At 39.4% G+C, this 26,274-nt stretch overlaps 1 protein-coding gene across 1 annotated transcript; it reads right to left on the bottom strand.

Annotated features, from left to right (window-relative positions):
- On the bottom strand, positions 2,749-9,482 carry SPINK1 (serine peptidase inhibitor, Kazal type 1). Its single transcript, XM_005683116.3, has 4 exons — positions 9,325-9,482; positions 7,623-7,654; positions 6,015-6,121; positions 2,749-2,874 (listed from the first exon to the last, which is right to left on the bottom strand). Exons 1-4 carry the CDS (start codon positions 9,377-9,379, stop codon positions 2,829-2,831), a joined length of 240 nt encoding a protein of 79 aa, XP_005683173.1. The 5' UTR covers positions 9,380-9,482; the 3' UTR covers positions 2,749-2,828.

Below are 26,274 nucleotides of genomic sequence, written 5' to 3'. Positions count from 1 at the left end.
ATCACTGTTTCTATCTGTGGTGCCTGTTCCAGAGAGGAAAGTAGGTTTCATTTTGTCCTTTCCTTTCCAAATCCAGATTGCCGGGAAAAAATCATTTGTAAGAAATCAGTCTGTTACTGAACATAAGTTCATGTGCCCATTGCACAGTGAGGCCAAACAACCAAAACGTCAGAGTGTGGAGCAGAGACTTATTGGAGGACCAAGCAACGGGCATGAGGTGGCTTATGCTCAAAAACCCCAACTCTCTGATGCCATTTAGGGAGAAATTGTTATAGGTAAAATTTGGGGTGAAGGCTATAGTGTATGTGATTCTCTTCTGATTGGTTGATGGGTGAGATAACAGAGTGGTTCTGGGAACTTTGTGCTCAGCCTGAAGTTACCATCCTCCTGGGTGTGGGCCTGAGTTCTTTCAGAAGAACTCAAAGATATCATTAAGTGTATCCCTTGGAAAAGACCCTGATGCTGGGAAAGATTGAGGGCAAGAGGAGAAGTGGGTGATGAGATGGTTGGATAGCATCACCAAGTCAATGGACATGAGTTTGAGCAAGCTCCAGGAGATAGTGAAGGACAGGGAAGCCTGGCGTGCTGCAGTCCACGGGGTCGCAGAGTCAGACACGACTTAGCAACTGAACAGCAACAATGCCCCTTGAGGAGGAACCAGGACTCGGCTCTAATCACTGCATTATAGTTTCTTGGTCGCTTTTCCTTTGTTTCTGCATTCTCTTACTTTCCTGATTGAATGCGCTATTTGGAACTCAGGAAAGGCCTAGGAGGCTGAAGCTCTTTTTCTACAAATGAGAAATATGGGACAGGAAAAGGATTCCTACCCAGGAGAGCCCTCCAGGATCCCTCTCAGTTTCAGATCCTTGAATCATGTGACTCATAAATTTGCTTTCAGATGCCATTAGTTGTCTTTCCTTTCTTTCCAGGGGCAGCTCTTTCCTCTTGTTTGTCTTGTGTCCCAAGAATTTGGCCTAGCAACAGTTAGGTTGGAGGCCTCAAAAATATGGCCAGGCAGAAATGTGGGGTGCCTAAATTTGTTTTTTAACAAGTCAGAAAGTGAGCAGAACCATTAAAGGTAGACAATCTAGGTTTACTTATTGCCTCTGCCTCTAATCTCCAAATCTCTTCTCTCCAGACCTCGACAATTTCTAGCATTCAATGTTTAAATCCCTTTACTAGAGCAAAGTTCCTTAAGCTTAGCATTGCCCTTCAAATGTCCTCTAGCATCACAGACAAGATGCTGGAAGCCATCTTGCATCCATAACTTAACCTGGTGAGCTGCGAGGTGTGTTTGGCTGAGTCACTTAGTAGACCACAGCATCCCCTAGTGGTCAGATTTAAACCTCAAGCCGTGTATATTCCGAGTATCACAAGAAATTAACCTAAAACTTCAGTGTCATGCAACAGTGTTTTGCAAGTGTGGGCAGATTTTATTGGCTACTTTTGGTTCAGTGGGTGATGAATTCTCCATTATTTATCAGGGAACCTGATGCATCTCAGGGTCATCTACCCTCTATCCACTTTTCATTCTGGGCTACTTCTTTGTCTGAGCTTAGGAATTCAAGCTGTCTTTCCTTCTCTATTTTTGTAGTTATAGATATCTTTTTCCTTTTGAGGCACTTCTTATTTCTATATATGCCATTTAATGTGAGCATGTTACCTAAAGTTCCTGTAGAAGAAATCAGGAAGGGATAGTCTACCTGGGGTGATTGTGGTTTAGACTAAAATGCATTAGATTTGGAGTCTGTCCTGAATTAAAAGCCTGATTTTGCCACCTTATTTGGTGGTGATATAAGTCAGGTTATCTAACTTTGCTAAGTTTGCTCATCAGATAAGGGTAATCACACAGGGTTATTGTGGCTCATAGGTAAAGCAAAGTGAACTACACAGAGGCCTCATGATCATTTCATCTGTAGTCTGTAGGTCTGAAGTCCCTATTTTCTACAGCAGATCATCTCTTGGGAGTGCTTTGGTGGCAAAAGTTAAATCAGAATCAGGTCTTAGTTCCTCTTTGTTCATCTTAGCGCAAACCCGTGAGACCAAAAAAGCAGATCTCCAGGTCAAGCCAGAGATATAGTCCTCGGGTTGCCAGAGAAAATGGGAAGCTCTACATCACTGCCACTCACCTCAGTAACTAGTAGGGAATGGTCTCTGCTGGGGGAGGGTTAAGGCTGAAGCAAAGGCTCCTCCACCACACAGCCGAGAAAATGTAACTCTTTTGGTTTCCTCAATGATTTAGAGCCTCTTTGAGAAAATCATGTCTCACCTCAAATCCACTGTGAGATATATGGAAAATTTTAAGACTAAACTCTATTCCACTGGACAGGCAGCATTTCAGAATCATATGCCTCTCTGCCTAGACTAGTGCCAGGCACAATAGAGGCTCAGTTAAATTCCAAGGAACCCTAAAGAAATTATTTCAGTCAGTGAATGGTATGAGGCAACATGTTTCTGGACTGAGAGTTTTCCAATTGTTTCTTAAAATGCTAGTCTAATCCCCATGGGATTACGATATTTGTGATCAACTGTATCCTGTCACTTAACGTCTGCAGTCACATTTCCTGGGACAGAGTCCTCAGAATGTGAGGAGGATGGGGAAGGGAAAAGCATCCTGAAAGAAACCCTGTCCAAAATTATAGGATTGCTGTATTCTGTAAAACTTGGTTTATTTTGAGTTTGCTTCCAGCCTCTGTTCTCGGTATAATCAAACATGCCTTTGAGGAAAAAGCATATGGAAGCAACAGGACGTATTTAGATGCATTTTATTCAGCAATCAGGCCAGCCACGCATTGTAGTGTACTTATGGGATTTCAGAACGTTTGTTCTCAGCAAGGCCCAGATTTTTGAATGAGGACAGGAGTCTGACGTTCCCTGTAGAAGAGATTGGGGGAAAAAAAATTAGTTTAAACTTGGCTGAGAAAATGTAACTATGGAGGGAAAACAAGGAAAAAATTCAGCTTTATTTAAAATGAGAGGTTTGAGTTTTCCTTCCATTTCTGTTTCTCTTATTCATATATTCATTCACTTATTAAGTCATCAAATACTGATTGAGAACTACTACCTATATTGAGGATACAACAGAAGGGGAAAATGTTCATCCTTGTAGAGTTGACAGATCCAGCAGGGCATCATTAAAAGCCTTGGAATTAATCTTTAATCCATTGTTGCTTTTCCTGCTGACATCATTGTTCTAGCCACCAGATTTCCAGCTTAGCAGGTGCCCAGGCTACTTTCGGACCTTTGCCTTAGGACTCTGGGGATTCCCATCTGTGAGATTTTGCAAAAGGAAATCGTATCCCTATCTCGTAGGATAGTTGCTTTAGTTAGCATCTAGACAGACCCCATGGTTTGACTTATTTTCCATAGCTATGCTGTCCATGACAGCTGGCATGATCTCATATAGCTGCTTAAATTTAAATCAGTTTAACAATGTTAAAAGTCCAGCTTTTTGGTTATGGTAGCCACGTTTTAAGTGCTGGTGCCGTGACTAGAGGCCTCCATATTGGACAGCATTTCCGTCCTTGCAAAAAGTTCTTACAGGAGAATGCTAGTTTATAGAAAAGAATTTGCCAGTGTAGGTTGCCTGAGAAGATATAGTGTAATTGGAGAAAAAGTTCTTACTGAATATATCTGCCAGGAGCATAATGACCAAGGAGATGCAAGCCCTCGTTCGTCTACTCATCTCGAAACAAAACAACTAGGGTCAGAACCTGGATCTAGTTAACCATACAATATATTAATACTTGTTTGGGGGTTTTAATGAGCAGTAGAAAGAAAAGCAAAATGATACATGAGTAGCCCTGAAGCATATATATTACCATATGTAAAACAGAAATCTAATAGAAAGTTGCTGTTCAACACAGGAAGTTCAACGCAGTACTCTGTGACAGCCTGGGGTGGGGGGTGGGATAAGGCGGGGGCAGTTCAAGAGGGAGGAGACATACGTATACTTATGGCTGATTCACACTGTTGTATAAACATTGTGAAACAACTATCCTCCAACTAAAAATATCTTTTTTTAAATGGTACTTTTCAAAAAGCCACATTTCTCTCTCCTGCTTTCTTATCAGAGAAATATAGGAAGAGAAATTACTTTTTCAGGCATTCAAATATTGCTCCCTTATTTACATATTTTTAAAAGAATAGAAAAAGCAGGTAGGGCTGATAGATTTTTAAAGTCTAAAGAAACAGGGTGTCCCAGCCCTATGCTCGTGTTTTTCCAGGGTTTCACTCTAAATATTGGGCTGTTTGATCTTGGCACATGGAAATCGCCCAAGTCTCAAGGCTGTTGTACTGCTTTCCCCTCCCCTTGGGCAGAAATATGGTGTTTGACTTTAACATCAATAACATAGGCCATGAGAAAATTAACAGGTGGTTTCAACTTTCTTTTATAATTTTTTTAAAAGCAGAGAATTTAATGTTTTCGGCCTAAAACTTTAGGATATTAAATATTTCTCCCTGGGAACCTAATTCCACAATCCTTGTTAAATACCAAGAATTTTCTGAAATGATTTAAAGCAGATCAAAAAGAGGGTTCATAATACAGTGAATTAGAGCAGTGGAATGATGGAAGTACATGCACTCATTTGAGCCTAAATCACAGTCTTAACACACATCAGTTCCGAAATAACAGTTTTCTAGGTTCCTTGTGGAATCTCTTTTGTTTGACCATTCTACATCTTTATTTAACCTGGAAGGCTTTTGTGATACTCTGAAAACAGATCGCTGTTTAAATGACTTCCTTTTCATGAATCCTTTCTTGACCCTTTCAGTAAGAGGCAATCTGTCTCTCTTCTTCATTCCTGTAGCGCATTGCTAATACCCATTTAATGGCGCTTGTCACAAGTTACAAGGAGCTACCTTATTTGTGCTATTTTCTCTTAGTTATATTCACAAGGAAAGTGGAGGAGACTAGCACAATGCTTGACAGAAAGTGTTCAGTAGCAAAGACAGAACATCTGTGGCAAATTTATTTCTCTGAGCTCATGAGTCTGATTCCCATCACCTAGCCACCTACAGTCAGTTCAGAAACTCCACTGAGGCTGGTTCTCACATCCGTTAAAAAAAGTGTTTCCAAAATAGGTTTGTGGTCACCTAATCAATATAATTCACATTTGCATATTTGAGGACTTTAGTAAACACGATGATTACTATTGCGAAGAATGCTTTTTTAAGTTTAATGGAATTTGGGGTATATTGTGACCTTTAAAAAATCCATACTATCTCATTTGCTATACAAGCTTTGGGTTTTTATCACAGAACTGACTTTTAAATTAAAAAAAATTAATCGAAAGAAGCATTCAAACACTTCCCCTCCTCTATTGCTTGGTAATTTCTTAAACACCTTTTATACTGCACCATATTATTACTTACTTTCTGGCTTTTGTTCAGTTTTTTCTTCATATTGGAATGCTTCTCTCTCCTTCTTTAGAATGTCCTAGAGAAAGCCTCCAAACTTCTCAAAATCCTAGCAGGCATGATTAATTCTTTTTGATTTTGTGCTCGCAGAGCCTTTGCTTACACTACTACTGACCCCATTGTGTTAGTGTTGAGCATAAGTAAATGGAGACAAAACCTGGAGAATTTTCTTCTGTATCTCACACGTACTTAGGCTGGTACCTGACTTTATCATGGAAAGAGCAAGGATTTCGTACCAGATCTGTCACTCATTGCTGAGCATTATTTAAACTAACTAAATCTCAATTTTCTCCTGGGCATAATAAGCTTAGTATTATTTACCTCATAGAGTCATTGAGAATATTAAATACCTTGTACAATGCTTGACACAACTTATACTCTTTTCTATCATAATGCACACACACTTCTATATAATCTTTACAGATATATAAAGAGAAAAAGAGATCAAGAATGTTTGGGGGGAAACTAGGTACTTTGTTTTTCACATGGTGAAATTCATGTTATTGGCATATTCACTGATCTTAGATATATAAAAACCTAAAGACTTCTAGCTTAAAATATATATTTTAAAAGAAATTCAAGCTTGTACTCACTTATTTTCCATACATAACAAGCATTCATTAGCGTAAGTAACTCCATCTGTCCCACAGACAGGGTTATAGATCCTGGGACATCCGTTCACTTCGTTTGTACACTTGGCCTATAAATGGAATGAATCATTTTTCATTTTTTGAATTTATAGCACAGTCTCTAAAATCTTCCTGAGTTGATCACCTTAAAAATGCATTGGAAGGATGATACTAAGTGTTCTAAAGGGCAGAATCCAAAATTTGTGTTCAGAAAACCTGGTTTTAAGTAATGCCTCTTCTCCTTACAGGCTGTGTGACATTGGTAAATCTCTTGGTGTCTCTGAACCACAGTCACTTCATTTGCAAAACAAGAATGATATTGTCCTTTTTCCTACCTGTCTCATCATGGTGTTGTGAGGTTTGAATAAGGTGAGTGAGATAATGCTCAAGTTTACAGTCACTACAAGTGCTAGCTTCTCTCAGGTCAGCCACACCTTGAAGCATGTTCTTCCTTGCACACAGTAGTCCTGTTACCCTGTTACCAAATCACTTAAAGACATGCGGTGCCTTCCACCTTTGGAGTTTTTGCACAGCCTGTTTTCTCTACCATCAGTAAGAACTAGTAATTATGAAATGACTTTCACAGGGCAGACACTGTCCTGAATGCTTTTTATGTATTATTGTATTTAAACTTCACAACTAGCCTATGAACTTTTTATCCTACTTTTCTTCTAGGAAGGATAACGAAGTACAAACGGAGTAAATCATCCTAGGTCACACACTTAATAATTACTGGTTCCTGGATTTAAACCCTGTCAGTCTAGGTCCTGAACGTCAGCTCTTCGCCACGTGACTCTATTATTTCTTTATTTTTGGCTGCACTGGGTCTTTGTTGCTGTGCAGACGTTCTCTGGTTGCAGTGAGCGTGGGCTACTCGCTAGTTAGCGGGTGTGGGCTTCTCATTGCGCTGGCTTCTCCTGTTGTGGAGCATGAGTCTAGGGGCCCATGGGCTTCAGGAGTTGCAGCTCGAGGGCTCAGTCATTGTTGTTCCTGGGCTCTAGAGTGCTAACCCCATTTGCCAATGGTTTTGGCAAACATGTTTTTTTGCTCCGCAGCTTGTGGGATCCTCCCCAACCATGGATCGAACCCATGTCTCTCTTGCACTGATATTAATTGATTCTTTATCACTGAGCCACCAGGGAAACTCTAGGGTAAGTTGCTAATGGAATCAGAACTTCTTTATAATACATCCCAAGTGTAATATTTTATTTACTCATGCACTTTTGGTTTGTCATTGGCCTTCTCACTATATATAAATGTAATGAGAAGAGGACACTTCTTCCACTGGTGTCCACTTAAAATTCTTGTCTTACAGGATAGTCCCACTACATATAAAAACCCCTTTACAGCAAACATGACTACACAGAAATTGCCCATGTATCTGAGAATTTGTCCTTCAACATAAGCACCTATGGGGAACTACAATTACTACCCACATTTAGTAGGTTAAGCCTTGTTCATACTCTTTGTATTAACTTGAGGATAAATTGAAAGGCGAGTTAGACTATGCTTTGGTTGGAACAAACACTTCTAGCCCCAGAGGTTAAAAAAAAATTACAAAATTATCTCTACCTCTCTTCCCAGGATGTTAGCTCCACTGTTACCTGGAAAACATAAATCAGACATGTGAAATTGAGTCTTGAATGGGAGAGGACAGATGTATTCTCATTCAGAAATGTCTGCTTCCATTTAAGTCTATGTCTTCTCTGCTGGCCTCTTTCGCCACCTAGCCCTTCTTATTTCCGTCTTTTTTCCTCAAGGACATCTCACTGCTGTTCACTCACAGCCTGCCTTCTGAAATCTCAAAAAAATTAAGCAAAAATTTGATTAGGACAAAAGTTTTGTATATTTAAGACAAGTTGACTTATTTCCTTGAAAATAAAAATGATGTACTTACTGCTTCAGATGTCTCAGGCACAGAGCAAATACCTTCTGAATGCTCACTGACATTCTAGTTAGCAACTTGTTATTGATGTAGGAAATGTAAGTATCTATCTCAAGTTTATAGATAAAGGTATGGAGAGTTTCTATAACCAGTAAAACAGTTAACACTAGCAATTACCAGGTCTTGTGATGCAAAACCAACTTTTATATTTATACGCAAGTCTTCTTTTGAAAGTGATGCTAAAAAAGCGGAATCTTCTGACAACTCAAACTTTGGTTCCCAAACACCTCTTTTCGTCCATTGCATTGTGCTATTAGTTTAATTCACATTTTTTGAATTTACAGGTAGATACTTAAAATTGTCATGCTGCATTCTCCAGACAATAGCAGGTCTTGATGACATCATGTTTATGTAGGATATGGTGACTGTGGGTGAGCTCATTGCAGGGAAGATGGACTAATTTGATGTTGGTCAGTTTGATTTTGTTATTAACAATCTCTGAGGTCAACTAGGTAAGGAGGTAGTTCTCCTGAGCTAAATGTTTTGAAAAAGGCATAAGACACTCACGGGCTTGGAAAAGAAGGTCCCTGGAATAGTCAGAACCTGATGTGGTGAGAGTCCCACTGGATTTTAGAATTTAGTTGAGTCTAAGATTTAATGAGCAGGTGATCGCCACACAGGCATCTATCTGTATTAATTGATATGCATGAGAAATGGAAAAGGGACCACTGCTCCCATAAATATTTAGCAAATACAACAAACAGCATTGTTCCTGTTTTCATAAAGTGATTTGGTTTCTTTGCTAGATCTGATAAAAAATTTAACACATTATCCATTTCCAAAGACGAAAAGGAAGCTGATGCCGATTCTGGGGGTTCAGATCGTCTCTCAGCATTATCAAGACAGTTTGAAGATAAACACACACCATCTATTCAAGAAGAATATTTTTTCTAAAAATATTCTGTAGGTCAAAGGTCAAATTCTTAAACTCTGCCCTGTACACTGAATAACTGGAAACCATTGTAACCTATTTCTACAATTCCATGAGAACATAAAATTTGTAAATTGGCCTTAAACATGCACAGAGTTAGAAGGGTACTTGATGTTGAAATAATCCCTTCATTTTTCTACCATATCTCTGATGAAGAGTCAGCTTCATTACCTGAGGAAAAAAACATTTCATGTCTGAACACTAGTAAAATTGTTTTCCTGTGTTATGTTAAAATCCTTCTTTCTATATATAATTCTCATCCGCTGATCCTGTTTCATCTCCCTAGAACCAAAAGATCTGTTCAAGAGTAGACTCTAAGTCTTGAAAGTAATGTGCTCAATAAGACAACAGGTCAAAAAGGTTTTACTCAAATCAGAAAAATACGGAAAGACACCTACCAGATATACTCATCAGAACCAAGGCAGTGAGGAGAAAGATGCTTGCCACTTTCATGGCTGAAGTGCTGGTTCTAGAGCTCAGTCGAAAACTGCACCGAACTTACCACTTGGCTCTGGAACCCTGGGACTGGAAGGGTGATATAGGCAGCGTGGGCTTCCAGTCTCCACCTCCTGCTCTGCGTCACAGATCTTGGTTATTGATTGACTCCGTAGCATAGCCTGTCCTGCAGGTTTGGGGCACAACACCAGTGTAAGAAAGGTGTAGGGGAGGAATGCCCTAGGCCTGAAATGTGCAAGGTAAAGACTGTCAGGAAGCGATTACTAGTGGTTACTTGGTTCTTGCCCTAACTTCCTCTGACTATGGAGAGAAAGCCCATGGTCAAGTCCTGGTTTTCTCATCTGTAAGGTGAACTCAAAAGTTCTCGTCTTCTATAATTCTGGGTGTATGAAGAGGTATGAATATCTGAAAAACTCCACTCTTGCTTCTTTTTCTTCAGCTTTTAAAATTCTTTCTCTCTTTTCTGTCTTTTTCTGCCACCCATTCACAAAGTCTAAAGTAGCTGACAGAGGGCCAGGTTAGAGGTAAGGAGGACTCTCTTTCCTAAGGTGTGTGTGTACTCCAAGGTAGAGTGGGCTCCCCAGAGACTCTTACCAGCTCTATGTCCTTGGACAAGTTCACCTGGGGATGGAAATAATAACAGTACCTACCTCAAAGAATTGATCTTTCAATTGTGGTTTGGGGAGATAATTCTCAATTCTTTCATGTGTGATTTGGGGAGATAATTCTCAATTCTTTCTCATCTTTCTGCATGTCTTATGGGTAGAGACATCGACTGCATGTGTTTCAAACAGTCTTTTCAAGAGTGTTTGTACAGGAAATAGCCTTGGAATGTAGACTAGTCTCTCTCTCTGATATAAAGGGGAGGTTTGTTTGCCATTGGGTATAAGATAGTACCTCTCACTAGGGCAAAGTTTAGGCAGGTATAATGCTTTTTTGTGTGTATCTGCATCACATGGTTTGTGGTATCTTAGTTCCCCAACCAGGGATTGAACCTGGGCCATGGCAGTGAGAGCACCAAATCCCAACTGTTGGACCACCAGGGAATTTCCAGGCATAGTGCCCTTGAAAAAATTTAGGGATTTTTAAAAGCTTGGCATCCTTCCCTTGTAGCTCATGGTGCTTTCTCTGTATGTTTCCTTGGCCCTCTTCGTGTCGCACTATGGAGGCTGGGCCTGGGGAACCACAGCAAACGCTGGGACTCTGGCTATTGCTACTGAGTAATTACATCTCTTTTCTCTGAGTCAGGAGTCTGTGTCTTCTGTCAGACTGCCTTTAACTGTGGCAGAATAACCTGTCAGCTTCCAACCAGAGTGAAATCTTAAACCCTCCCAGGTCATGATGTATGTTAACTGTATTCAAAAGAAAAAAAAGAACTGTACTAATCTATGGGGATGGATCACTGTTCTCATGAACCTTCCATGACATTTTAGTTTGAGAGAGATAGGGAATAAAAAAAAATCAAATAATTACAAAGTATATCAGATTATACTAAAGGTTATAGAGAAAAAGAAGATATTAAACAGAGGTGGCAAGAGGAAGCAGAAGATATTAAGAAGAGGTGGCAAGAATACACAGAAGAACTATACAAAAAAGATCTTCATGACTGAGATAACCATGATAGTGTGATCACTCACTTAGAGCCAGATATCCTGGAATATGAAGTCTCGTGGGCCTTAGGAAGCATCACTATGAACAAAGCTAGTGGAGGTGGTAGAATTCCAGTTGAGCTGTTTCAAATCCTGAAAGATGATGCTGTGAAAGTGCCGCACTCAATATGCCAGCAAATTTGGAAAACTCAGCAGTGGCCACAGGACTGGAAAAGGTCAGTTTTCATTCCAATCCCAAAGAAAGGCAATGCCAAAGAATGTTCAAATTACTGCACAATTGCACTCATCTCACATGCTAGCAAAGTAATGCTCAATATCCTCCAAGTGAGGCTCCAACAGTACATGAACCATGAACTTCCAGATGTTCAAGCTGGTTTTAGAAAAGGCAGAGGAACCAGAGATCAAATTGCCAACATCTGTTGGATCAATGAGAAAGCAAGAGAGTTCCAGAAAAACATCTGTTTCTACTTTATCGACTACACCAAAGCCTTTAACTGTGTGGATCACAACAAACTGGAAAATGCTTCAAGAGATGGGAATACCAAACCACCTGACCTGCCTCCTGAGAAATCTGTATACAGGTCAGGAAGCAACAGTTAGAACTGGACATGGAACAATGGACTGGTTCCAAACAGGAAAAGGAGTACGTCAAGGCTGTATATTGTCACCCTGCTTATTTAACTTGTATACAGAGTACATCATGCAAAATGCTGAACTGGATGAAGCACAAGCTGGAATCAAGGTTGCTGGAAGAAATATCAATAACCTCAGATACGCAGATGATACCACCCTTATGGCAGAATATGAAGAAGAACTAAAGAGCCTCTTGATGAAAGTGAAAGAGGAGAGTGAAAAAGTTGGCTTAAAAGTCAACATTCAGAGAACTAAGATCATGGCATCCAGTCCAATTATTTCATGGCAAATACACGGAGAAACAAAGGAAACAGTGAGACTTTATTTTGGGGGCTCCAAAATCACTGCAGATGGTGACTGCAGCCATGAAATTAAAAGATGCTTGCTCCTTGAAAGGAAAGCTATGATCAATCTAGACAGCATATTAAAAAGCAGACACATTACTTTGCCAACAAAGATCCATCTAGTCAAAGCTATGGTTTTTTCAGTAGTCACGTATGGATGTGAGAGTTGGATTATAAAGAAAGCTGAACACGGAAGAATTGATGCTTTTGAACTGTGATGTTGGAGAAGACTCTTGAGAGTTCTTTGAACTACAAGGAGATCCAATCAGTCTATCCTAAAGGAAATCAGTCCTGAATATTCATTGGAAAGACTGATGCTGAAGGTGAAACTCCAATACTTTGGCCACCTGATGCAAAGAACTGACTCATTTGAAAAGACCCTGATGCTGGGAAAGATTGAGGGCAGGAGGAGAAGGGGATGACAGAGGGTGAGATGGTTGGATGGCATCACTGAGTCAATGGACATGAGTTTGAGTAAACTCCAGGTGTTGGTGATGGACAGGGAGGCCTGGCATGCTGCAGTCCATGGGATTGCAAAGAGGCAGACATGACTGAGTGACTGAACTGAACTGAACTGAACTGAGGTGAGCACATTTATCTACCTTATTTAAATTGCATATGTAAAATTTTGTATATTTCTCATATATGTATCTCTTTGCTAGATCTCTTCTTCATCCCAGATATTAAGTGCCTCCCTGAAAATTTTAACATCCTATCAACACTTCAAATTTAATGTTATACTACTGTTTTAATCATTTGCCACAGATATTTGTCTCTTCAGCCTCCCAGTTGCTTCTCTTTCTTCCGGTTGGTTGGTCAAGACCTAAGTGTTCTCCTTGATGCCTTCCTCACCCTCACCATGTGCCATCTTCCACTCTTAATTCATTACCAAGGTCTCTTCTTGACTTTGTGTGCAGAATAACCTCAATTCTGGACACATCTCATTCCCTTGCACGGTCCTATCTAAGATGATGCAATCATTTTCACCTTGACATTCTGAAATTTCTTTCAGGTAGTTTCCTAACAACATCTACTGTTATTTCATCTTCCAAGCTACCCTCCATAGGATAATTCAGTGATCTTTAGAGAGTGTGCATGTGATCATGCAGTGCTCCAGTTTCCCATGGTTCAACACCTTAGGAAAGGTTGATTTGAACGAGTGGGGTCTTTTCTGTGTCTCTTACTTTATTCCCCACCAGTTTCCTGCTAGTTCAGTCTGACAGTCTACATTGGTCTTTTCTCTGTTCTCTCTTGAAGGGGGGCGGCGTGGGGGAGCATCTAGCTTTCAACCCTCAGATTCAGGCTACATTTTCTCATGGAGCTGCTTTTCTGAGCATTTCCTAATTCTCTTCTGCGTCTATGTTAACTTTTGTTATTTTATTATTTCCTGATACCCTGCATAGCACTTAACTTCTACTCCCTTGCTGTTTCTATGATTATTATGTAATATCTCTTCACCTTTAGGGAGCAAATTTTGTTGTTTCATTTAGTGCAGTGGCAAGCAAAGTACCTGGAAAAGAGTAGGTTCTAAATAAATATTTACTGAAAACATAAGTTGAGTAGTACATGTATATATCTGATTTTCTTAAAGACTCAGTTTTATGCCTTGTTAGAGTAGTCATTCACTGGCTTCTTTAGTCTTTTATTTGCTCAACCATTATTATAATTGAATATTCATAGAGACTCGCTATTTAAAAAGTCTGGCTTGAGTATAAGGGAAATCCATATGATTTCTGCTCCCATGGAGTTTAGGCTAAGCATTTATAAATATCATCTGAATGAGTAAAGTTTTGTTCATTTCAAATCATAATTTAAATAGTTTTATTGTCAATAAGAAGTTTCCAATAGCCACCACAAAGGGTTGGGGCTGTTAATATTTGAATTTTAATAGAAAAGGAATTTTTCTTTGGTTTCACAAGTAGTCTGAGGAGAGAGAATTGACTTGGGACAGGAACTCTTTTTTCTTTTTTAAAAACTTATTTTAATTGGAGACTAATTACTTTACAATGTTGTGGTGTTTTTTTGCCATACATTCACGTGAATTACCATGGGTGTACATGTGTTCCCCATCTTGACCCTCCCTCCCACCTCCCTCCCCACCCCATCCCTCAGGGTCATCCCAGTGCATCAGCCCTGATCGCCCTGGAACAGAAACTCTTTAGATAATAATAGCAATAGTAAGACATTCAGATTTAGAACCGTCTGATGCCAAAGCCCAGGCTCTTTCCAAAACAGTGATTATTAGACATTTTGACTCTGGATCCAAAGGAAAAAATAGATTTTGTGTTATGGCCTAGTACATACATACACACATATGTATGTCATAGACAAGACTGTTAAGAAATAAAATGTAATCTTATGGTACGTGATGGTTCTTGTTACATTTTATTCTATCCTATCTCATAGTTCACCAGTCCTGACTTGCAATTTGAAAAACATTTTACTACAATGAAATCCCATGGACTCCATTCAATCTTGTTTTCTTATTCACTATAGAATCTGGGTAAAAGTCTAGTTAGAAACTGCCCTAAATTATGATAGGAGATGGCTCTTTGGAGGCACAAATTGAAGAGGACATGAAAAGACAAACCTGGCTCTAATTACAGTACTGCCGTTTCAACTGTGATAGAACTCTGGAAAAATTATTTTCTTTAACTATAAAAGTGTATTTCATAATATATTTGGTTTGAGTAAAAATAAACCTAGAAAAATAAATATTGTGCAAAAATATTCTTTCATCTCCCTTGGAATAATAATTGCTATCTGGTAATAATATCACTCTTCCTTCCATGGATTAGAATAATGGTAAAATATTTAAGCTTCTTATGATCAATGTTTTGACAGAATAAATACTGTTAGAATAAATACTATGTGCCCTAGAGGATGGGATGAGCACTGGTTGGAACAATTCTGCTACTTTCTAGGCTATTTAGTCATATTTAATGTGTTTACATGGCCTAGCCTTGTGTAAAGCCCTTTTCATTTTACCTCTCTGTGTACATATCCATCAGCATATTATCAGGAACTCAATCAAATGTATTATGACCTACTATCCTTTGTGTCAAGGACTAGTTATTCACCTGAATAAAGAATGATGACAAACCTTAAGAGAACTGTTGTAATGGGTGCTGATAGTATTGGCTGGAATGGGGATATTGGTTGAGCACCTGTTAATTTTCACTTCCTGTTCTCAAGGTTTGACTGGTATAAAAACTACAGAAATTGGAGAGACTCAGCTTCATGTATTTAACCTGACATTTGAAGACTTCTTTGACTTAGCTGCATCTTAACTCTTAAATCTCATTTTTCACTATTCATGGACCTTTCTGATTTTTCTTAAATGATCTCTTCTTTTCTTTATACTGCCTACTCTCTTAAAAGATACCAGTGATTTTGTACCCATCCTCTAAAGCTTGGCTAAAATACCTATGGTCCTTGATTCAATTAGTTATGATTCCCCCTCCTCTTTAATCTCTCATAGAAGTTCATAAACTTATCACTTAATAATACTTAAAAAAATTAGATCATCATCATTACTATAATTATAATCATTGTGGCTAAAAAATTTCAAATCTTTATGCCAGCCACTGCGGTACTTTATTTCCATTGTTTAAAGACCCTATAGCATTATTATTTCCATTTTACAAGTAAGGAAACTAAGGCACAAAGATTTCAATTGTCATGTTTCTGATCACAGAGATCAAATACTAACGTACACATATTTCCTGTAGTAATGTATGGATGTGAGAATTGGACCATAACGAAGGCTGAGCACCGAAGAATTGATGCTTTTGAACTGTGGTGCTGGAGAAGACCCTTGAGAGTTCCTTGGACGGCAAGGAGATCAAACCAGACAAACCTAAAGGAAATCAACCCTGAATATTCATTGGAAGGACTGAGCTGAAGCTAAAGCTCCAATACTTTGGCCACCTGATGCAAGGAACTACTCCTTGGGAAAGACCCTGATGCTGGGAAAGATTGAAGGCAGGAGGAGAAAGGGGTAACAGACGATGAGATGGTTGGATGGCATCACCAACTCGATGGACATGGGTTTGAGCAAGCTCTGGGAGTTGGTGCTGGACAGGGAGGCCTGGCATGCTTCAGTCCATGGGGTCACAAAGAGTCAGACACAACTGAGTAACTGAACTGATATATATATACACATGTGTATGTGTATATACATTTATATATCTAGATGTGTGTGTACATATGTATATTTATATAATATATATCTGGAGCTTCCCCAGTGGTTCAGTGGTAAAGCATCCACCTGCAGTGCAGGAAATGGGGTTTGATCCCTGGGTTGGGAAGATCCCTTGGAGGAGGAAATGGCAACCCACTCCAGTATTCTTGCTATGGACAGAGGAGCCTGGCAGGCTACAGTCCATGGGGTTGCAAAGAGCAGGACACTGAGCGACTGAGGACACATACAATGTATATCTGACAAATGACTTCAAATCTCCTGTTTGTTCTTTCTAATGCACTTCTTTATGTCCCACCACTTTTCTCTTTGAAACAGTTACTTGAGCATTTCAGTTTAGTGACATGGTTAGCACTAGCTTAAGCTTTAGGAGGCCTGGGTTCCTGATTTAATATTGCCACTGACAACTGATCATTTACTCCTCCAGCTTCAGTTTCCTTTTGATCCATGTATTAAGAACATGTTCTTCTATTGAGTGGCTTACATTTTCATCTTTTCAGTTATATCTTTTAATGAACAAAGGTCCTTAATCTTAACAGGTTCCAACTTAGCCATCTTCTCCTTTATCTTTAGTGTTCTCTTTTGGGGGAGAGTCTCCTGTTTAAGAAAGTTTTGCCTGCTGCAATATTATGAAGATATTCGATATAATTCTAGAAGTTCTACAATCCACTGTAATTAATTTTTATAGATGATGTAGATAGGTGTCAAGATTCAATCTTTTTTTAACATAGATTTGTGGATAATCAATCCATTTTCAATTATTGAAACTACCACTTTCCCCTATCACAATGCAGTATCACTCTTGTTGGAAACCATTGCCCAGAAACCACTACTGGTAAGTTTCTGGTCCTTATTATCTTCTGTCTGTTCTTGCTTAGATACCATACTGGATTTTTTATCTAATGTGTTCTTCTCTCTCTATAATACCTACTTGCCCCGCACAGATGCACACCTTTGTTCACTGTGGTGGGCAGTAGATGGCAGCCTTCCCCTCTTATCTCTGCTATTGCCTAATGTTTCGTGACTTTGTAAAGGCCCATCCTGTGGCCATGGAAAATCCACTCTGAGCTATTTCTCAAATTGCTTTGGTGTCACTGAAATAGGTCTTTGTCTGTTACCACTAAGAATATAACTGGAGTTAAAATATTCTTCTCTTTCTTGGGCTTCTTTTTTTGTAGTCAAAGAATGTTGAAGGCAGTGGGGATGCACCCTCGTTTTATAGGTGTCAACAGGGTACCGAGCTCACATATTTCTCAGAAATCCAATCAACTGGTTGTTTTAACATCATCATCAGATCCGCATCATAAAAGTCTCGTAGTTAAATGTAGGGAGCCTGAATGCTGTTTTTTAACAGTACAGTTGTAGGGCAAACTAAATGTCAGCTAGCTATCGCAACATGACTTTCCCGGGTTTGTCATTGTTCTCTAGAATAACCGTGTTCTCCATGGGATTGGGGAAGACAAGAATCATCTGTTCTAACTCTTTATCTGATGTTTAAAATCTCATCTGTCTGCCAGTGGGCATGTGCCAGTGTTTAAACACTTCAGGTGACAGGGATCGGCAGTTTCTTCTACGGAGCTGAAACCTTTTCTGGAATTTCCACCTATTTATCCTACTGCTTGACCTCAGGTCGGTTCTGTTTTACCACATCCTGATGCTCCAAATGTTTGCTGATAATGACTATTGTTCACTTTGAATGTCCTCTTCTGTGAGACAACCCAGTCTGGCAACTATTCTCACTTAATATTGCTTTGAGTTTTTCTTCCTCAGGGTGGTTCCATTTTGTCTTTGTGCTTTTTAACGGGAATTATCTGGAATGCTACTGCAGGATGGTTTAACCACTGCAGTGGACTAGAGGATTGTTACCTTTCTCTTACTCCATGTGTTAAATTCTAACAATGATGTCTAAAATCTTGTTAATTATCTTCCAACTCAAAGCTATACTCTTACTTACTCTGCCACACAAAATTTGCCTGTCTTATCCCCTCATCATGAGATGTTCTGAAGTTTCTTAAAAAAAAAGTGTGTCCTCACACACTTACATGCTTAGAAAACTTACACACACACTTACACACTCACACACACACTTAGAAAACAAACCTATTACCAAAGAGGAAATGTAGGGGGAGGGATAACTTAGAAGTTTGGGATTAACAGATACATACTACTATGTATAAAAGAGATAACTGATGAGAACCTGCTGTACAGCACGAGGAATTCTACTCAATGTTCTACAATAACCCACGTGGGAAAAGAATCTGAAAAAAGAATAGATACATGTATATGTATAACTGGGGCTTCCCAGATAGCACTAGTGGTAAAGAACCTGCCTGCCAATGCAGGAGACCTAAGAGACCCAGGTTTGATCCTTAGGTTGGGAAGATCCCTTGGAGGAGGGCATGGCAACCAACTCCAGTATTCTTGTCTGGAGAACCCCATGGAGAGCGTAGCCTGGTGGGTTACAGTCTGTAGGGTTGCAAAGAGTCGGACATGACTGAAGTGACTTAGCACGCAAGTCACTGTATGTATAACTGAATCACTTTGCTGTACCTGTCCTTTAGCTGACACTCAGCGCATCAGTTCATGTGGGGTGAAGCAGATGGGGAAGTGCCTCAACCTCACCACTTCCTTAGTTCACTGAAGCTTTATAACCAATGCATTTTTTTCATTCACCACTTATGCAAACTTATTATGTGTTGGGTGCTGGTAGAAAGGATTATATAAATTCCATTCAAAGAAAGTTAGAAAGTGAAGAGAATGTGAGAAAACGGAAATGAAGAGAATGACATATATTTGAAGAACTTTTGCTCTAAAGAGAGAAGGAAATAGGGGCTGTTCCTGAAAGTAGACCTGAGTTCAAAAAGGGTTTTAAGATTGGAAATAATGTACTTCAAATATAGACTTTTGAAGATAACTATCAGGCTCAATCTAAACACTCTTTTCTTTTTAAATTGAAGGACAGTTAAACTACAATACTGTGTTAGTTTTATGTGGACAGCAAAGTGATTCAGTTATACATTTAAATATTTATTCTCTTTCAGATTCTTTTCCATTTTACAAGATATTGAGTATAGTTCCCTGTGCTATACAGTAGTTTGTATGTGGTAGTGTGCAGATATTTGTATATATTTAATCCCAAACTCCTAAATTATTTCTCCCCTCTCCACCCTGCTATCCTCTTTGGTAACCATAAGTTTGTTTTCTATATCTGTGAGTCTATTTCTTAAACACTCATTTCTGCAAACTCAAAATTCCTAGTTCTTTTAATCATTTACCAGAGTAGCAAAATAATGTCATAAACCCTCTATAGAGCCTTTCTGTATTCAACGCATGAAAGGCAAGTGATAAGTATCTGCCGTTGGGGTAATAAAGGAAAAAAGCAATCGAGATGATTTTTTTTCTACTGAAGTATAATTGGCATACAACATTATATTGGTTTCAGGTGTAGAACTTAGTGATTTGACATCTTATATGTTGCAAAATGATCACTGCAGCAAGTCTGGTTACCATGTGTCACCATACAAAGTTGCACATATTTTTCTTTGTAATAGAACTTTTTAAGGTTTATGCTCTTAGCAACTTTCTAGACAATCATATTTTTGAATAAAGGACTTCTTAAAGAGATCAAAAGGCACTCTGGAACCCAATAAGGAAATTGCTTTAAGCATTGGGAATCTCGGTAGGATATTTCCCAATAACAGTTATTAAAGCTGACCTTTCAGTGCTATGTACTTGTGGTCTTCCCTGCTACAGCTGCCCCCATGTATACACGGCTAGAATAACGGTGCTCTGCTAGGCAGGAGGACATGCTCACTTATAAACCCTGCACTTGGGCATCCTTCTATTATAGAAAAAACTGTGAATTCTAATTTTTTATTTTTCTGATCTCTTCCACTAGGCTGAACCCTTCAAGGTCATGACTTTTTCTTTTAATCTCCAGAGCCAACCACACTGTTCAGTCTGCAGGTACCTGATAAGATGGGAAGAATATTCAAGACTTTGTGGGTATAGTAGACTTTAGTAATTTTGCGAAGGAATGGTGGTGGAAATCATATCACACACCAGACAACGAAATGCTATAAAATAGCACATGAGGATGGTTTAGGTCACTGCCTCCAGTACAATGTTATGAACTTCTGTCCATAGTTTTTCAGGCACTCTCTCAGATCTAATTCCTTAAATCTATTCATCACTTCCACTGTATAATCATAAGGGATTTAAGTCATATCTGAATGGCATAGTGGTTTCCCCTACTTTCTTCAATTTAAGCCTGAATTTTGCATTAAGGAATTCATGATTTGAGCCACAGTCAGCTCCAGTCTCTTTTTTGCCGACTGTATAGAGGTTCACCATTTTCGGCTGCAAAGACTATAATCAGTCTGATTTGGGTATTGACCATCTGGTGATGTCCATGTGTAGAGTCACCTCTTGTGTTGTTGGAAGTCTCAAGTACAAAACAACCCGCTTCTAAAGCAGGACCAAATGACACCTAGATCCTTAAGATATCAATTCTTTTCTCAATGGAAACAATTCTTCCCCCAAGGTCAATTGTGGTGACAGCTCTTAAAATAATAACATTTTCTGTATGTCATTTAATGATGAAAGTTCAGTGTTTGGAGAATGACAGATCTCATTTCAAATCTCTGCCTATATGTCTTGGGGCTACGCCTCACATGTATCACCCTCAGTTTTCACAGTCCCTTCTCTGAAACCTCTGATTGCCAGATGAATTTTGGAATTCAAAGTTTTTGTTTAATTTTAGGGAAGTCAGATGATGCATTATAGAAAGCTCGGTGGTGTCTAGAGCAGCATCCTCTAGAAAAGCACACTAGCAATTCTGTAGCAAAACATGTAAAGAAAGTAAATAGCCTTACATGATCTCTTGACAGATTTTTCTAATGAGTTACAAAATAAAACAACAGAAATTTCTGGTTTTCAGAACTCTGCTTGGTTTGGTATTATGAATTAGGGACTGTGGACCTATGCCTACTTCAGGGAGTTGTCATGAGAAATAGAGAAGATGATGCATGTAAAGCTCATGGTTCAGCCCATGGCACTAAGGGCTTAGTACATGGTTACTATTATTACTACTGACACACTATAGCTTATGATAAATTTGGGATCAGCCTCCTGCCCTTTCTCTTTTCTCTGATTGGTAAAATCTTTCTTCACTGTGTATCTAATTAATAGGAAACTTCTGAACTGCTCTTGCATTGACTTTTTTTTAAAGGTGGTTGGGGGGGGTGGTTCTTATGTCCCCAGCCAAATAAAAAATTATGTATAAAAAAGGGGGCGAGCCATCGGTGCTGGAGACCACCCCTTCTATCTTTCCTTGTTGACAGAGACCCGAGCCTCATTTTCAGCAGCTTTGCTCTTTTCCCAACCTGGCAGTGACTCCTCTCCAGCAATGATTAACTAAATGCTCAAATAGGGGAGAAGGAAACAGTCTAGCTGAGACAGGCAAATGTTTACTGGAAGAAAAAAAAAATGGCTTTGTGGTGTAAGGAAACCAAGAAAAATTCCATTGCTAAAGGTAGAAGTGTATATTTAAGGTTGAAAGATCAATAGATGACTAACCACATTTCAAATAAGGAAATGTAGATGGGTGTGGAACATGCGCAGCAAGAGAGAGAGAATGTGAAGAAAATGAAAACGGAGTAGATTCTGGCTTCTAGTCTTACTAGTGTTAAAGTAACCGCTTGCATTTTAATAATGAATTCTTGCCAATTCAAATGATCTTTTCTTAGTCTTTCTCACATCTCTAGATTTATGATTTATGTCTCCAGACTCTATGTGCCTTCATTCTACCCTGGAGAATTTCAACTGATGCCCTGACATCATTTTCAAACACTTTTGTTGTTGTTCAGTCACTTCGTCATGTCAACTCTTTGTGATCTCATGGAATGCAGCACACCAGGCTTTCCTGTCCATCTCTATCCCCCAGAGTTTGCTCAAACTCATGTTCTTTGAGTCGATGACGCTATCCAATCATCTCATCCTCTGTCCTCCCCTTCTCCTCCTGCCTTCAATCTTTCCCAGCATCAGAGTCTTTTCCAAGGAGTTAGTTCTTTGCATCTTGTGGCCAAAGTATTTGAGTTTCAGCTTCAGCATCAGTCTTTCCAATGAATATTCGGTGTTAGGATTGACCAGTTTGATGTCCTTGCAGTCCAAGGGACTCTCAAGAGTCTTCTCTAGCACCACAGTTCAAAAGCATCAATTCTTCGGCACTCAGTCTTCTTTATAGTCCAACTCTCACATCCATGCATGACTCCTGGAAAAGCCATAGCTTTGACTAGATGGATCTTGTTGGCAAAGTGATATCTCTGCTTTTTAATATGCCATCTAGGTTTGTCATAACTTTTCCTCCAGGGAGCAAGCATCTTTTAATTTCATGGTTACAGTCACCATCCAGTGATTTCAGGGCCCAAGAAAATAAAGTCTGTCACTGTTTCAATTGTTTCCCCATATGTTTGCCATGAAGTGATGGAACTGGATGCTATGATCTTTGTTTCTTGAATGTTGAGTTTTAAGTCAGTTTTTTCACTCTCCTCTTTCACCTTCATTAAGAGTCTTTTTAGTTCCCCTTTGCTTTCTGCCAAACACTGTACCAAACAAATATGATCATCTTTCTTGTCAGCCCTCCTTTTCTAAACTTTTCTTATTCTCTTGAGAGTGTCATCCTCATTTCAGATCTTAGGCTTAAAGCATGGTCCTTACTTATCCATGGTGCTCAGTCTAATCAACTGCAGTGTTCCTAGTTCATCTTTTATCCACACCCTTCTTTCTAGTCTGATTCTATCACTCTGCTCCATGCATGGATTAGTTCCCTATGTTCTTTCAGGTGGGCTCTCCTGTATACTATATGCTATGCATCTAATGGTTCTAAAGGGGCAGAGGGCCTAGATTTATGACTTGGCTCATCCACTCACCAAAAAGGTTCTCTCTGTCCTCAATCTCTATACCACCAGATTCCTTTGTTCCCCAACACAGTCACCAAGTCATGTTAGACTTGCTTTAAGAATCCTGACTCTCTTCTCTGCTGACACAGTGTCTCTCTAATTCAGACTGTTATCAAGTCATTGAAAGAGTCTCTGAACTGTTCTCAATGCATCCTGCTGTTTCTTTAAGGGAGCTTCTTATTTTAGGATAGTTTTAGGTTTATAGAAATATTGAAAAGATAGTACATAGTCTGTGTATACCCCTCACCTCGTTTTCCATATTGTTACATTATCTTGGTAGCTTTGTCAAAACTAAGGCACCAACACTGGAACATTTCTATGAACTGAACTTCAGATTTTATTTAGACTTTACTACTTTTCCCACTGCTGCCCAGTTTTTTTTTTGTGGTCCCAGAATCTCATCCAGGATATGACATCCCATTTAGTAGTCATGTTTCATTAATCTCCTCTGACCTGAGACAGCTCCTCTGGGGTATCCCTTGTTCCTATACTTTGCCTGTTCCTGCCTGAGTTTTGTAAAGTACTAATCACGTGTTTTTTAGCATGTCCCTCAATTTGGGTTTGTTTGTGCTTTTTTTTTTTTTTCTCATTATCAGACTGGGGTTATGGATTTGGGGAGAAACATCGCAGAGATGATGAGATACCCTTCTCATCGGATGTCATGGAAACATGCTATTAACATGAATTGCCACTGATAAAGTGAAACTTGGTCACCAGGTTCAAGTAGTGTAGGCCAATCTCCTCAACTACAAAGTTACGTTTTACCCCCCCTTTCACAGTCTATTATGGAGAAGACAATGGCAACCCACTCCAGTACTCTTGCCTGGAAAATCCCATGGATGGAGAAGTCTGGTGGGCTGCCGTCTATGGGGTTGCACAGAGTCGGCCACGACTGAAGCAACTTAGCAGCAGCAGCAGCACAGTCTATTATTTGGAACAAAGTCATTAAGTGTGGCTGACATCAGGGATAAAAGAAGTTAAGTTCATGGAGAAGGAAGTGGCAACCCATTCCAGTATTCTTGCCTGGAGAATCCCATGGACAGAGGAGCCTAGCAGCCTACAGTACATGGGGTTGCTAAAGTTGGACATAACTGAAGTGACGTAGCATGCATGCATGAAACTCCATTTATTGGAACCAGCCTGTGTTTATGGGCTATAACAATAGCATTTAAAAATGAGCAGAAAAACTCATGAGATCTGCCACAGTTATCATCAAGCATTGGGAAAAATTATTCTCCCTAAGGAAGTTTAAAACAATGTCAAAAAACAAAAATGAAGTTGCATATTGGTGATGTCTAAAAAAAAAAAGAAGTTAAATCTTTTTGAAGGGAGATAATCTATATAAATTATTTTTGATTCCTAAGAGATACTTGTCTCTTTTCCCTTATTTGTTTGTTTTTGTATCCAATAATTAATTTATATCAGTATTCTCAGGGAGGGAGAAATTTCCTCCTCTACCCCTTTTGAGTTCTTTCGGTTGGACCAATAATAAATTTAACACAGATTAATAAATGGGAGAAAACGAAACAGGTTTAATTTGTGTGCATGAAGTTCTCACAGGAGTGGAGCCTAAAAGGTGGCCGAAGCAAGAAATGTTTATATTTTTTAAACAAAGAAACAATTAATTTATGAGCAATTGACAAGCACAAGCTGGAATCAAGATTGCCAGGAGAAATATCAATAACCACAGATATGAAGATGACACCACCCTTATGGCAGAAAGTGAAAAGGAACTAAAAAGCCTCTTGATGAAAGTGAAAGAGGAGAGTGAAAAGGTTGGCTTAAAGCTCAACATTCAGAAAATGAAGATCATGGCATCTGGTCCCATCACTTCATGGGAAATAGATGGGGAAACAGTGGAAACAGTGTCAGACTTTATTTTGGGGGCCTCCAAAATCACTGCAGATGGTGACTGCAGCCATGAAATTAAAAGACACTTACTCCTTGGAAGGAAAGTTATGACCAACCTGATAGCATATTCAAAAGCAGAGACATTACTTTGCCAACAAAGATCCATCTAGTCAAGGCTATGGTTTTTCCAGTGGTCATGTATGGATGTGAGAGTTGGACTGTGAAGAAAGCTGAGTGCTGAAGAATTGATGCTTTTGAACTGTGTTGTTGGAGAAGACTCTTGAGAGTCCCTTGGGCTGCAAGGAGATCCAACCAGTCCTTTCTAAAGGAGATCAGCCCTGGGTGTTCATTGGAAGGAATGATGCTAAAGCTGAAACTCCAGTACTTTGGCCACCTTATGAGAAGAGTTGACTTATTGGAAAAAACTCTGATGCTGGGAGGGATTGGGGGCATGAGGAAAAGGGGATGACAGAGGATGAGATGGCTGGATGGCATCACCAACTCGATGGATGTGAGTTTGAGTGAACTCCAGGAGTTGGTGATGGACAGGGAGGCCTGGTGTGCTGCAATTCATGGGGTCACAAAGAGTCAGACATGACTGAGCTAATGAACTGAACTGAACTGACAAGACAAAGAAACTTAGGTTTGGGTGCTCAATTAGTGAATCTTCTAAAGAGAGTCTGGGCTTTGGGTAGTGAATTAAAGAAGTGACAAGTTTTATTTACACAGGCATTTTGGTGCCAATTCTCTGTCTCTGGTGATAAGGCCATATGGGTGTCCTTACGTTTCCAGATGCAGAGAGGGAAATTTCACATGGGAGGTTTATTTCCTACTTTCAGGGAGACAGAGAGGAGGATCAAAGTATCCCTGCTACACTGGCCATTTCTTAAGTCACTTTAATTCAAAATAACCTATGTGATGGGTCACCTGAACCCCAACAGTTTAGATTTTGTCATAAGTAAGTACAAAGTCTAATGAATGAACATGAATGAATATTCATGTTAAAATATGAATATTTATGTTTTAAATAAGCCAATACTATGCTATTTATTTTGTGGGTCAAAAACCCTTCCAGCTTTGCCATTGGGAGTAATTCCCACTTGGTTCCTATAGCCCTATGCATATGCCTGCATGCTCAGTCGTGTCCAACTCTTTACGACCCCAGGACTAGAGCCCACCAGGCTCCTCTGTTCATGGGATTTCCCAGGCACGAATGCTAAAGTGATTTGCCATTTCCTTCTCCAGGAGATCTTCCTATCCAGGGATCGAACCTGTGTCTCCTGCATTGGCAGGC

Source organism: Capra hircus, chromosome 7 (assembly GCF_001704415.2).
Source record: "Capra hircus breed San Clemente chromosome 7, ASM170441v1, whole genome shotgun sequence".
Lineage (NCBI taxonomy): Eukaryota > Metazoa > Chordata > Mammalia > Artiodactyla > Bovidae > Capra > Capra hircus.
This window is presented reverse-complemented; position numbering and strand designations above follow the sequence as displayed.